Here is a 15,724-nt window from a genome sequence, read left to right as displayed (position 1 = left end):
TTTTTCTCCATTTTGTTTGTCAAACAGGGAACTAATTGCAGGTAGGAACTGAAGTTATGGGTGGGGAACTGAAGAAACACTGGACCACACTCATGATTGGTTGGATTGGTCCAAGGAATCTTTTGAGCCAATCCTTTGGCTTTGCTGCTTTTACATTTGCTGAAATTATGGCTCTGTGTTGCGCATGTACATGTGAATGTAGGGTTATCCCTCTTGCTCTTTCCCATTCGATCCAAGTACTCTTGAATTTAATGCGTCTCTAAGACATTGCTTTGCCATCGTATCCCAGGCTACATTGCTCCACTGTGAGCTACTCTTGACAGACATCTCTGCTGCATGTGCTGCTATTTATAGTAACCCACACTCACACTCACTCAGCCCGTCATCACAATTCCTCTCTCATATGATGTCACTCCACGGGATGCCTGGGCCCAAATCATATCCCATGCTCCCTGTGCACACCTCAAAAATGGACTCATTTTTCATCTCCTGCAAGCCCTGGTGCCCTAATTTATTGATGGAATGGTTCTTGCAGGAAGCTCAGGGACCAGTGCTGCATGCTGTATAGAGATGTAAACCTCCTCTGGCTTTCCTTCTATGCTTTTTTCTTCTCTTTGCTGTGTCAGGCCTCACATGCTGCATCACAAGTATGTTTTCTTGAAAATAAACTCCTTTGTGAGCATTTAGCTATGAGTAGACGCTGTTTGTGCCTGGGAGGGGAAAAAAAATACTGTATCCAGTTAAGACCAATTGCACTTATAATCAGTTATGCACATTTGGCTAGCTTAATAGTGAACATGGCTATGAAATGCTAATATTATAATTTCTGCAATAAAGCATTTTGCTAAAGGTTAGCTAGCTTGCTAATAAACATGTCTACTTGTGTTAATTACACAGTATAAAATTTAGCAATTCTAATTAATATTAGATTTATTTATATTGAACACGTCTACTCTTTTGAACTATTAGCTAGCTTGCTAGCAAAGTTGCCACTTAATTCTAGCTAGATTGGTAGCAAACATATGTCCCAGTCTTAAATATAAATTAAATTTCTTTACTAAAGTTTAACTAGTTTGCTAGAAAAGATGGCTACTGGCTTTTATTATGACAACTAGCATAATGTTTCACTTAAAGTTAACTAGACTGGTAGCAAACATTCCTACCTGTTTAAATAAACACTAAAATAATTTACTAAAGGTTAGCTAGTTTGCTAGCAAAAATACACACTAAAATAGTTTGCTAAAGGTTAGCTAGCTAATGACTGAGGCTGAAAGATTTAGCTAGCTTCCTACCAAACATTGAAACTGGTTACTTTCCTCATTTCAGTTAAGGCTAGCTAGATTGGTAGAAATTCATACCAGTGTTAACTACATTATTAAACTAATTTACTAAGTTAGCTAGTTTGCTAGCAAATCAGCTACCCATTTTAATCATAATAATTAGCCTAATGTTATCAGGCTACATTTTCATTGTGCAGTGTAGTTTTTCGAGGTTGGATATATCTGGAGAAAACTTGGTTACTGCTTTTAATTACACAGTGTAATACTTAGCCTTAGGAGCGCTAGCTTGCTAGCGATTTTGTGGTGTTAGTTAGCTAAGTAATAATGTGAAATACCTAAGACTTTTGAGGTAACATTAGCTAAGCTAAGCAGAATAGGTAATGTCGTTTGATTACAATCGGTATTAATGATAGGAATTTAAGAGTGAGCCCAGTAAGCAAAAATAAATGCTAGTTTCATATAATCATTTTTGACATTTATGGATGGCAACTATAAACTAGCTAATGACTGAGGCTGATGATTTAGAATGATTTAGCTAAAATTTAGTGTTCCAATGTGTTGAATAGCACAAGGTTCGGCCAACGACCACATTTTAGTGTGGTATAAATTATGTTTCCTGTTTTCAATAGTCATAAGTACATTTAATTATAAAAAAATACCTTGGGCTTTTACATTTGTTTATTTTACTTTCAAATTCCATTACATTTTCCAACTTGAAGAGCAATTTGAGATCATTTTAAATAAACCATGCTGGTTTATGATTCAATTATAATCATCCCATAGAATATGATTTTGAAATACAGATACTATGTATGGTAAATAGAAAAAAATGCAACACTGAGCTTTTGGAAAATGGACTGTAGCTGCAGATAACAGCTCTGAGAATGTTAATTTTGGACTCCTGCACTGGACATGTGGGCCTTTCCTGGCCCCGACTTTGGTGTGTGTGTGTGTGTGTCTAAGAGTGTGTGTGTGGGAGAGTGTTTGGCAGGTTTTGTGAAAGCCTAATCTCAGTACGGCAACTGGATTAGGCTGGATTACAATGCAGCACATTCACCACCGGGGCTGTGGCCAGTGCGGCCTCCAGGCCCTCAATGGAGAAACAAGTGCAGATATCTTCATGCTGTGTTATTGATTTAGCTGCACCAATGTTAGCCTGTGTGTGGAAGAATGTCTCTAAAGATTTGAGAAAATGAAAAATAGATAAAGAGAGATAGAGAGAGAGATTTCCATCCAATTGGAATCATTGTGTTTCCATCAACTAATGCGATAACAGTATTGCCTGAAGAGCATCTTATACCTTAATGCTGTTCAATTCTACATTCTGATTGGTCAGAGAGCATTGATTAATTTCTATCACAGCAGCTCTGACATTTATATCAGTGTACTTGTTATAATTTGTTAAAACAGTATGTTATAATTTTTACAGTAACTGTGCTTTGTAACATTCAGTAAGTTTTCTACCACAGATCAGAGGACTTTGTGATTTCTAGTTTCTCATTAACGTGACAAGTTGGTAAAAAGTGTGTGTTGTTCATTAACAAACTAAAAAAAAAATTTTTTGGCAAATTGCAGTTGAATAAGAGGAAAAAACACTTCTGTACATTCTGTTATTGGACAATAATCGAATTCAGGATGATGACAGTAATCCCTGCTTCATCACACCACCCTGTTGTTGATTATTTTCCTATATCAGCATGCCCCCAAGTGTTTTCTTTCTTACGTAATCAAAAGAGTGTCGAGCAAGACAAATGAACTGCATCCAAATACCCTATACAAGTGTTTTAAATGGTACATCAAAACAGTACACTGCCTTTGGTACATGCAAATTAGCAGTGTTAGTTAGTTAAATGTTTGGATATTCATAAAATTCCACATGAATGGCCCACTCTGACCAAAAGTAGTCATGTTGAGAGCTAAATTAGATTTAGTTACAGTGTTACGATGAAAATAAATAATAGTTTTTAGTCATTGTCATTGCTTATTTTTAGAATTAATCTAGAATTAGTTGACAAAAAACTGCAGCAATTGTAGTCAACTAAAACTGAATATTTTAGTTAAGATACATAAAAGGTATTTAAAAAAATAACCAAAACATTCCTATGACTGTTGACATCTGTTGGAATAAGGCTTTGTAAATGTTCGTGTACATGTAAGTGGAAGTGGTAGCTTAGTGGTTAAGATGTTGGCCTTCTGCTCTGAAGGTGGAGAGTTCAAATCCCTGCACTGCCAAGCTACCACTGCTGGGCCCTTGAGCGAGGCCCTTAACCCTCAACTGCTCAGTTGTATAAATGAGATAACTGTAAGCTGCTCTGGAAAAGGGTGTCTGCCAAAATGCCGTAAATGTAAATGTAGGTTTAATGTAGCCTTTTGACATATGAACACATTTCTATTTTCCATTTACAGCATTTAGCAGACAGCCCTTATGCAGAGCAACTTACAGAAGTGCTTCGTAGTCTCTCAAAAACATGCCAAAAACATATTGTCTTGCTAGCTCACTGTGTCAGGGAGTAAGAATACCCTTCAGCTAAACCCTGTTAAGACCAGTTTATACTTGATGCATCACTTTATATTCACATGCAGAAGCAGCAACAATGTGAGCGGCATTGTTCACATACTAACGTACATACTTTACATACATCTTAAGGATTAAAAGCAACTTTCAAACTTTCAAAATGGTAAGTCAGAGCCAAAACAGCCCTCTTTTCCTGATTTCCAAGTCAAAGTTGTAAAATATTTAGCAATTTCATGCACAGTGACGTTGAACAGACTGACGAGCTCAGTTAAAAACTTCTACCGTCTTTGTGATTGTTGTCATGATCTGTGTAACAAACTGTAACTAGAGCTTACATGCAGGAGATCATACATTCAAGTATTTGCAAATCTAGATAATCTAGAAAACTGATACGCAAAACAGACATTTCGTTAAGTTTGAAGACTATATGAGGTTTTAAAATGAAAATTATGTTCAAAACACTAAAACTAGTTAGTACTCGATAACAGTCTAGAATAGTACATAGGTATGCGATTTATGACACGACACTAGTTTGTTTAGTCAGTCGTGGGCACAGTGTCACATAGTCCTGTACTGTTCACTATTTATGTTGGTACATGGACACGAGTGTTAATTACTGTGCACAAGCGACGCTCCAAATGACCACAGTAAACGAGTGCACGTATATGGGAACTTAAAAGCAAGTGTAATTCAACCTTTAGAGGGAAGTTAGTACAGCATAAAAAGAAAACACAAGTCAAGGGCTTTTTCATTAAAATGAACCTGATACATTAGTAAAGTGTTACCAAATTTTCAAATAAAATAAAAGAGACGTGAAAAACCACTTCACTGTTAGATATAAAAAGACAGAGTTTAAAGATGGAAAAAGAGAGAAAAATGGACTTGGAGAATGGTAAATGAACGGAGAAAAGGCAAAGATGAATTTGGAGAGGATTACTCATAAGGTAATGGGTAATGGGAAAATAAAGCTAAAATTTAGTCCTTCCACCAGCTTTCATGTTCAGTCTGGCATCTGCCCCCTCACACACCCACCCACCCACGCACCCACCTACCCACACACACACCTACCCACACACACACACACACACAGGCCACTTGATTATGTGGAGGCAGTGACAGGGCCAGACACTTCTCTGGCCACTGAATCTACCATTGGGATTTAATTATGTTTCTCACTCTGGACTCTCCCCTACTATCGATTCCCCCAAGCTGGGTACTCCGGGAAAAAAAGGGGAAGGAGGGCGGGTGTTTCAAATCGATGGCACATTTCACATCTAATGAGACACCTGCATTCTCTCCACCGACCTTAAAGTCCTTCATATTTCTCTAAAACTTCACTTTTTTATTTCTCTCTCTTGCTTTTTGTCTCTTCACGTTTAGTCTGTGTAGTTCCACAGACAATAGTGGATTGATCTACGTTCCATATTGATCTTTTTTGTTAAGGATGGGAAATATCAAATAATTTTTAATGGGCCTTTCTTGTTTCCAAGTTGTTAAAAAGTAGGAGAACTTTCTGAGAAAGTCCTACCTAGTTTTCTTCTCAAATATTCGTTATATTCAAATATATAACGTTGCAACCATTTTGAGTCACAATGCCTTGTTTGTGTAGAAACAACAGCCTTCAACACATAACATCTTAAGGCTAAAAGCAACTCCTGTCTAACTGATTAAGATTTTTTTAAGAAGAAGAAAAACCCTAAATCAAAGAGTTCCCCTGTTAGCCATGGCAACTGGGTCAAACCTGTCTTTGCTCTTAGCATAAGAATTTGATAACACTTTCTCTGAAGCCCTTATTCATACATCGTTATAACTATGCTTAGAATTTGTTGTAAGTTTGCAATGATTCCTTGTAAACATTTTTAAACTTGAATAATCCCTTATAAAGCTATAATAATGCCCTTTAATAATTCTTTGCTAACTTATAATCATGATATAATGCAAGTGTCACTCTTCATTATAATGCCATGTGCTGTACTGGATAACCTATATAACAATAATAATAATAATACCAACTTGAGAATAATTATAAACAAACTGTAATATTAATATTTATAACATTTTATTTGAAGGGTAGCTACATAGAGCCTTTATTACACATCCATAAGAATTGCATAAATCTTTTTAGCCTCATGGTTTTGACATGTTGCGCTTTTTGAGATGCTTTTCTGCTCACCACGTTTGTAAAGAGTGGCTATTTTAGCCTTCCTGTCAGCTTGAACTAGTCTGGCCATTCTCCTTTGACCTTTCTCATCAACAAGGTGTTTCCCCACAAATACCTGCTGCTCACTGGATGTGTTTTGTTTTCTGCACCATTCTCTCAGCCAACATTAACTGAAGCTTTTGACCTGTATCTGTCCTGTTTCACTTGATACTTTGTTTGGTACTTTTACTACTTTACATCTTCTATTTACTAACAGCACATTTCCAGAACATGGTAAAAGATATACATAGTGCTTCATAACAGTTTTATAAATGCAAATGTGCACGGTGCGCTGCTCGTCGTGCTTCTTTTCTCTTCTTATTCTCATTTGATTACAGGCTGTAGAGAAAATAACCTTGATTGAACAACTGTGTGTGCTGAAATATAGACATCTACAGTAAATGCTCTTCCATGTAACACACCTCTTCTAACATTCCCTGATCCTTCAAGCCCCTGACATTTTTTGGAGCCGCATTTTTTTATCTTTATGATTTTTTTATCTAGTTATGATTCATCTCATCCATCTGATTTTTGTCTGGTTTCAATTTTTGCCTGCTATTTTATTTTATAGCATTTTGACTTACTAAATAAATTAGTCAATGATGCCTCAATTAGTGCAAGATCATTATCCAAATGATGATGCAATACATCATGCTTTATGCTGTATTGGTTTCATTTTGAAATGGTAAAATGTATTCATTCAGTCAGTGCAGATGATTTTTTTTGCTATGTAAATTTGATCATTAATGCAAAACATGTTTATGTTGCTAATTTGTGTCATGTATCTACTAGGAAAAGAAAAGCAGAAGATATTCTGATAGCATTCTGAGGCCAAAAAAGGAAGTTAGTTAGTTATGCTTCAAAAAATGAAGCATAATACTTACTGAATGATAAATGAGGTGATATTTGATTGACAGGTAAAGTGATCCTGGGTCCTCCTCGGCTGTATCAAGAGCTCCATGAATTGCAGCATGACCTTTCGGTGGTGGAGCAGGTCACCACTTTGGTGGGCACTTTACAGGGCACGTACCAGGTAAACACAGCTCTTGTCTCCTCATCACACACCATAGCCTCTTTCACACACATTACATTATAATCACTTGTACCTTTTGTACTAAGAAAATATATATTCTTTATATGTAGCTTAAATGTTGAAAGGGCACCACAGAAAGAGTTATGCATAAAGCAGAATTATATTATGGAACCTTTGAGGTCACATGGTGGTTATTTTTATTAACAAGACATGGACAGGAATTAATATACCAAATCATGGCCTCAGATTGTATACCTTGTGTCCATGACTTAATATGTTGTGGAATGTCATACTTAGTACTTGTTCACAAAGCTTCCAGAACCTCTGATGTGACATGGTGGTTATTTGTGTTGATAAGACATGGTTACGAAATTAATATATCAAAGCCAGGAGATAATATTTTGTGGCCACAGATGAATTAAAAGTTTCAGATGACTAGATACCAAAATCGTGGCCTAAATGGTGTAACTTCCGCCTATGACTTATTATTTTGTGGAACGTCATACTTAATACGTGGCGTCCAGTTAATTAGTTGGTGGGAATGATTGAAAAAGTCTATATGCTTTTAGAATTTTCTTAATGTTACGTGGACTAATGGTATATTAAATGGTATTATCAGTTATCTCCATACTTAGTTTTGGCCCCATCTCCGTGCTTAGTCGTGTTCCTGTATGAATAATCGCTGTTCCAGACAAAAACAGCCCATCATAAAAGAATTCTCTGACCATGAGTAATCTTAGAATGCATAATGTGACATGCTCACCGACAGCTGATTTAGTGCTGCCGTGACCAAAAAAGTTTTGCCAGTGTCAGAATTTTCAAATTGTAGAGTTTTCATTATTTAAAAAAAAATATGAGCTCTGTTACAACGCTTGTCTAAATAAGAGCCTCCAATAAGAGGATGGCATAGGAATACGCCAAAGTCATGGGACAGCTGCACATATGCTAGCGGTAATTGTAAAACGTAAACAAAACATGCTAATGGACAGAAAAATATATCCTTTTTACCTCAAGCTGACTGTGAAGATTGATTGTTAGGCTATGCGACTCCATTTACTGCATGAGCCCGGATCACTTTGATTGATGATGTAAGCAGAATGTGGTCATTTTCTCGAGGATTTTCAATACATTATTTCACTCTCTGTTACAGAATTTGGCTATTTGGAATTTGGCTTTAATAATCTTATAAAAACTGCTTAAATTTCACAATGTACAACTGGCTTTAAATACTTCCTGGTCATGAAATAGATCTTGAGATTACTTTAATGTATTAATTTGTGGCCACATCTCATAAAAAAATAAATAACCACCATGTCAGCCACCTCAGTGGCTCTGTATCATGTAAAATGTGAAAAGAAAAAAAAAAAAAAAAAAAAAAACAAGAAAATACATCAGTGAAAATAATAAAAACCTATCCAGGCATACAAGCTGGAGCTGAGGGAGAAAGTCTTTCAGGTAACCGTCAAAGAGAAAGTCCTACAAATGAAAATTTAAACTGCAATTAAAATGTCATCAAAGATCAGGAACCAAATGCGCAAATCATCAATTGATAATCGGCAAAATCTGCTTGATAGCGGCTGTGTGGTTCTGAAACTAAAACCAGGCTGCCTCCCTGATGCCCTAACGAGCCTCTAAACCACATCTGAAAATATTTAAACATGCCACTCTCTTTATCGTCTAGACATGTGGAAACAATTCAGGTTTTTTTGGTTTATGTCTCTCGTTGAAGCTCTTTTGTCTTTTCTTCAAATGACTCACTTTTGCCCAAATGACTGATCATCATGTACGATGTCTATCGAGAAATTCTTGCAAACAGAAAGAGAGAGAAAAAAGTCCACAAATCTCATCGATATTGCAGTAGGATTCGATTGGATTTGGCTTTAGGGAATAGGGAGTAATTGTGTTTGCAAGAGGTTCAGTGCTTCACTTTATTACTCTTTTATTTTTGGGAGCTGTGGCCTTGGATTGCAGCTAACAATGAGACATAGCATGTGGTAACACTTCCTGTCTAGCCAGTATTTATAATGCATTTTAAGTGGGTTATAATGCCTGACAAATCTCTATGTGAATGCTAATAAGCAGCAATAGTTATTTTACAAATTATGAGCGTATGATGTGTTCTAATATTTGTTCATAATAACATTTTATAGACTAATGCTGTAATGAACTATAACCCTTGCTCTGGCATTATAACTTGCCGTTCAGATACTTAGCCATATGTGATATAACGTATTATGACATTAGATTGTACAACATTCTTATGCCACCTGACACTACTCGTGCTTTATTAAGTGCTATGCATGCAACTAGAACTACAAATAAATATTGATGCAGACATATGCCAGGCATTATGAAGTATTATGTATGCTATGTTAGACATTATAAATGCGTTTATCATGCATTGTGAATACTTAAGTGTCACTGAATCTTTTAGGTGTTAAACAAAATTGGATTACACTTTATTTGAAGAGTACCTGCGTATGGCCTTTATAACACATTCATAAGCATTGGATATATCAGTAACACTTTCTGTGAATGTCCTATTTATAATGAGTTGTGAACCCAGTCATATTATGCCATAATGCATTCATAAGGCATTTTAAATATTGGTAAAATTATTTATGAAAATGCATTACACCGTATGGCTATCTGTATTATGCATGATGAATTGGTAACATAATTCAAGCTCAAGAAACCAAGCTCATCTTTGTATAACACGTCACATGATTTTTGACTTGATTTTTTAAAAAAAAATAAATGAATTACACCACACATATTATCAGGAACTTTATATCTTCTGAAAACTTGTCAGTGTGTCTGAGTGGACATAATGCACAAAGCCAACTGGAGCCGAATTTCTTTGGTGTTATAATGTGTTATAAACAGTGCTTATAATGCATTCTGTTAAAAATGTAGAAATGCATTATAACCATTTCAATAAACTGTAATGCCTTTTAATAAACAATTATAACAAAGTGTATGATGCCTTATGAATGCATTATAAAATTTTAGGATTGTACATATGGCCTTCATAGAAAATGTTACTAATACGTCTTTTATAATGCTTCATAGAGGATTTATCAATAATTTGTGAAAGTACTGTTAGTAAAGACAAAATAACTTCCAAGGTAAAGATAAAAAATTACCCAAACATCCAAACAATCACGAAAGGTCAAAGCTATACATTTCATAAAATATTTTTTTTTTTCACAAGTTTTGACATGTGTCTTGCCTGAATTCTCCAATGTTTCTTTATAAAATATTTATGCAATGCTTATGAAGGATTTTTACCCAATGTACATACCTTTCAAATCAAACATTTTGAAATGTTTGAAATTGTTTATTCATATTTATCATGTTTGCATGTGCATGTGTGAAGAATCTGAACACCACTGTGGCAGAAGACTGGTGCTTGGCCCTGCAAAGGCTCATCCGCATCAAAGAGGACCAAATACAGAGTGCCAACAAATGCCGTCTTCGTCTGCAAGTCCCTGGCAAACCAGACAAGTGAGTAACACTTTCACAAAGCTCCTGTATACCATGTTCCTAGTACATAATTAGCTTAGGATGACTGAGCTGTGCCATATTTAAAGGAACAAGGAATGTCTGGGGAGGTTAATCAGCGACTGCTGTCTTTTTGTTTTGTTTCTGATAATTATCCTCAAAATCAGTGGGTCATGGTTAAAAGTCAGATAACCATGCCCAAAAGTCAGTGGGTTAACACAGAGGTCCATTAATCATACCCAAACATCTCTTTATCTGGCCTAAAGGCCCATTAGTCATGCATGCCAAGTCTGTTGATCAGAGCCAAACTCATGGGAACTAATTACATGTGGATTTAGTCTTGCAACAAAATTGCATAGCTTGTTCATTAGGGATTTTCCTACTAAAACAGTCATAGTTTAGCTGATTATGAAGTTGGGGCATTGCTCACTTCAGGCTAAATGTTTATTCTACTCACTAAACACATGGACATAATCCAGCAACCCAGCTATCTACCCAGCTAGTAATATAAAAATTCCAATATTTGATCATCCAACTTGCCTGTACTGGCCGAAATCTATGATCTGTTGTAAATCTTTTCTGGATGACCATCGAAATACTGCGGTTTCTTCAGAAGTAAGATGACTGAAGAATCAAGAGACTGAGAGCCAAGTTATAATAAAAGAGATGGTTTATTGCATGCATGCAGACAACCTGGGCGTTTTTATAGTCTAAACAAAAGTTGGACAAAGCCAGCTTTTATACTGCTGTGTGTGCAAAAGGACACGCGCTAGACCATATAGATAATCCCCAAGTCTAAGATGGGAGAAAAACATGAGCAAGGACAGAATGTCATGACCCAAGAAACAGACACTTGTACATCATGAGTACTAAGAAGTACTAGGAGAAATATTAAATCTGTGTGTCTCAGACACTACTCATTTTTTCATGCCAAATGTCAGCTCTGATTATCCCAGAAAGGGTCAGGATGAACAGCAGATAATCTAATCTTGGTTTCAGATTAGCCTTACTCAATGTGTGGCTCTTGGACTGGACCATAAAAACACGAAAGGTCTTCTCAAATTGTGTTATGAATTCCCTGAATTGGAACACCTATCCTGGTCTCAATCCTCTATAATACAAGTAGGAATATTGGAACTCCACATCTGAGTCATGTCTCAGGTCCTGATATGCAAATCTGAGTCAGGTCTCAGGTATATAAGCTGCAAGTCCAAGTCAAGTCTCAGGTCTTTATGCTGCAAGTCTGAGTCAAATCTCAGGTCTCTAAGCTGCAAGTCAGAGTCAAGTCTCAAGTCTTGGAGCTGCAAGTCAGAGTCAAGTCTTGAAGCTGCAAGTCTGAGTCAAATCTCAGGTCTCTAAGCTGCAAGTCAGAGTCAAGTCTCAAGTCTTGGAGCTGCAAGTCAGAGTCAGATCTCAGGTATATAAACTGCAAGTCAGAGTCAAATCTCAGGTCTCTAAGCTGCAAGGCTGAGTCAAATCTCAGGTCTCTAAGCTGCAAGTCAGAGTCACACGGCATTCACGGCATTCATCATTAGAAATATAATGAAGCTCAGTTTCTTAAGCTTTCTCTCCAGCACTTAATTCAAGAAGTGCTAGAGAATATGTTTCATCTGTAATGCTGAGCAGGTCTGTGCTAACTTCTGAGCAATTTTAAAAGATTCCAGCTAGTGTCAAACATTTTCCCACTTGCCCGAGGTGGCGTTCAAATGATGAAGGATTTGGCTGCCACATGAACTTGCTCCATGGATCACCTACTATTACATCTGCTTAGGCTGTGCTCAGAGCTTTATATTCACCAGCAAATTACTGGCCTAATAGGATGGCTGGTTGGATCATTAAGTGATCATTTCTTAAATTCATTGCCTTTAGTACACAGGGAAGAATTGTTGGCAGCTTTTGACCTTGGTACAGTAAGCACAGATGTGTCAATTTGGTGTTAGCACTTGCCATAGAACTCATTTTACTTAGCCCACTCTGAGCACTACAGTAATTTCTTTTAAATTTCTTTCAAAGGGGCTTTTGATGTGCCGCTATTATGTCACATTAGGAAAGGGCGGATGTAAATGTGTTGTGGCGGTGGCTGTGCGTTTTTCACGCCGCCCTGCACCTGGATGTGCTTATCCTCGTTGTGCAGAGACAGGAAGAATTGTCATTCAGAAGGATGGCTGTGGAGGAGAGGAAATGAAGACGGATTAGTGAGGGATTCGCGTAGGAGATGGAAGGACAGACACTAGGGGGGATGGGGAGTGTGGGAAGAGAGAAAGAAGAACAAAGGAGAAGGATGAGAGAGACAGATTTGCGTATGTTATTTTACAAGAACTGACATGGTGTAAACAGCAGGTGCAAAATGAGACCGACATCCCCATTGAAAACGACAAATACATTTTCACAAATAACCTTTTCAAGCAAAATTTCATCGTTATTCACTTGCAAGTAAAAAATCTTTATTATTTGTGGAATTTAGTACTGATACATTAAAGGTCTATACAAAGGTGCTATTAAAATATGACAGTGTTGGAATGTGCTTGCCAAAATAGGTTGTACTATCCAGATGTACAGTATATTCATATATATATATATATATATATATATATATATATATATATATATATATGTGTGTGTGTGTGTGTGTGCAAGCATGTCTGCATGTCTTGACCTAACTTTTGGAGTCTGAATACAGTCCAAAATTAATATACTATAAAAAACTCAAAGATGGCCAGTGTTGCTGTACTGTATAATGTGATGGCAAGCCAAATTTGTCACCTTGATGAGTCTTCAGCTTGCGTGAGTGTCTTACTGGTATGACAAGTATGTAAACAAAATTAGCCAAAGCTGATGTCTTTTAAAAGGGAGTTATTGCTCGGTGATTACAAGTGATTTTATAAGAACTGAGTCTGGCGCTCACTGTGGGGACACGGGTCAGCGGCTGGCAGGTGGTATACTGGCATCCTGACAGCTCACCTACTGCTCCAGGGTTGTGGCCTTTGAGTGACATGGCTCGAATCCTAAACTTATGTTCTCCTGTATGTGACTTGATTTTGGTCACGGATCATTAAGACTGGGTTTAAAGCATTTTTTACTCTCTTTGTGTCTGCTATTGTTCCTCTGCTGTTTATCTTTTATAAGCAAAAGTGGTTGAATCTACAGATGGACATGTCAGGTGTCCTAAATACTTTCTTATACTGTCATTTTTCTGTACCTGCTGCTTATCAGGTTAAAATGACCTATTTTAAAGTTTTTTTAAAGTAAATTTTCATTGTAATGTAAATGATTTTTTTCCCATTTTTTTATTCACACCTAAGAAAAGTGTATTTATGTTTTATGTAGTGAATATTGTGTGGAAATCTTAGCTGTTTATTAGTTCTTTATTTAGTGTTTTCACATTTATTTGCTTATAAAATGTAAAATGTCTATAAAACATACAGAAAAAACAGATAGGTTTAGTTCTAAATTCTAACTTCTCCACATACACGCACTCGTGGAATCTTCACAGTAACTGAATTCTGTATTAATGCACCAGGTTTTAAATGAATAAAACCTATACACTTGAACCATTTTCTGTCCATGTAATGTCTTTGCCCGTTATGTTGCTTAGCAACCAAAGCTTACTGCTAACAGACTACAGCTGGAAGAATTGCTTATTGCGACTAATATTAATAGCACATTAAGTTATTTATTGAACATTGGATTTTATCAGGTTGTGTTTGTCTGCTTCACATGGTGCCTAAGAACTATTGCTTTAATAAATGACTGCTCTTAATTTCATATGCTCACTACTGAGCTCTATTTCAGGAAATGCTTTATATATTCAGAGCGACAAAGTAAAGGAAAAACAATATGTTTCTTAGTAAGGTGTTTGGGCTGCGACAAGCCACCAGAACAGCTTCACTGCACCTTGGCACTGATTCTATAAGTCTCTGGAACTGCACTATAGACATAAAAAATGTTCATCTAAAAAAGATCTCCACTGCTCATGAAGCTCCATAACGAAAACCTAACGAAACATTCTATCCTGATGGGCGTGGTTTCTTCTAGGATGACTCCGCCCCATCCACAGGGCACGAGAGTCACTGAATGGTTTGATGAGGATATAAATGATGTAAAAACATATGCTATGGCTTTCACACTAACCACATCTCAACTCAGTTGAACACCTATGGAGCGACGTGTTAGACAGTGCTCACCACCATCATCAAAACTCCATCTGGGGGAAGAACAGCATTCATTGTTCCAATACAGTTTCAGAGAATGAACAGTAACCGTACAGAAGCTGTTCTTTACTTTATTATTACTTTTGACCTTCTAACCTTCCATAATCCATAATCTTCCACTTTGAGTGCTATATTAACAGTAATACAGCCATTTATTGCTCAGTACATTTCCAGAAGCAGCACACTCTTAGAAAATTGGTGTCGAGCACTCTTAAGGTCTCTCTCGAGGTACCCTTAAAGGTTTCCTGTACAACCTCATAGCAGAAAACGCTTCATGCAAACCCCTTTAAGAAGCTAGAACCCTTAGCCATTCGTGTGAGATTAAAGAGAGCTCTCAGGATCCTCAGTAGCCTGTTTCGATACTGTAGAGGCAGAACAAGTGTTTCGTGTGTGTGTGTGAGTGTGTGTGATGAATGCTGTGTGGCATTCGTTCCAACATCTGTCCTGTTCTTCTGCATTACTGTCACACACACCGCTCACCCACCTGCCAGACATCAGCCAGTGCCCTGCTCTCCGTTCTGCCCTGTTGCCTTGGGGCCCTCAACCACACTAAGGCGTATATATACACACACACACACACACACACACACACACACGCACACACACACACGCACACACCAAGCCTTCCAGTCAGTCAGAGGGAGGAAGCTATGGCTGTGCCAAGCCTGCACCAGCAGGGAGGAAAGAGCTATAGCTACAGCTATAGCAACAGAGTTCTTCTCTTTTATGAATGCAGGTGATTTTTTTTTTCCTCTGACTGTCTTTAGGCTTCTCTCTCCATTTCTGACTCTGCCTTTTCTGAAGTCTGGGAGGGAATATAAAGCAGGCTGAGGTGCTGATATGACAGGAGCCCAGGCGGACTGCACACTGCACTCAATTACCTTCTAATGATGACTGAACGTGAATTGCCTCACGTCTCGCTGCCTACTAAACCTCCTTACTGGTTACTAAGTGTTAACAAGTGCTAAACATCAGTGGTGC

The 15,724-nt window shown here is 37.2% G+C and overlaps 1 protein-coding gene across 4 annotated transcripts in view; it reads left to right on the top strand.

The window, feature by feature from the left end:
* The window catches only part of arhgef10la (Rho guanine nucleotide exchange factor (GEF) 10-like a), a 151,820-nt gene that overhangs the window by 55,812 nt on the left and 80,284 nt on the right, over window positions 1-15,724 (top strand). For all 4 annotated transcript variants that reach the window (XM_034314471.2, XM_034314470.2, XM_053242448.1 and 1 more), the window contains 2 exons: window positions 6,913-7,028; window positions 10,408-10,535. In XM_034314471.2, coding sequence (XP_034170362.2) covers window positions 6,913-7,028; window positions 10,408-10,535 — 244 coding nt within the window. The remainder of the gene's footprint in view (window positions 1-6,912; window positions 7,029-10,407; window positions 10,536-15,724) is intronic.

The sequence above is a fragment of the Pangasianodon hypophthalmus genome, chromosome 20 (genome assembly GCF_027358585.1).
Source record: "Pangasianodon hypophthalmus isolate fPanHyp1 chromosome 20, fPanHyp1.pri, whole genome shotgun sequence".
Classification (NCBI taxonomy): domain Eukaryota; kingdom Metazoa; phylum Chordata; class Actinopteri; order Siluriformes; family Pangasiidae; genus Pangasianodon; species Pangasianodon hypophthalmus.
The sequence above is the reverse complement of the archived record's forward strand: the minus strand, read 5'-3'. Positions and strand labels throughout refer to the sequence as shown.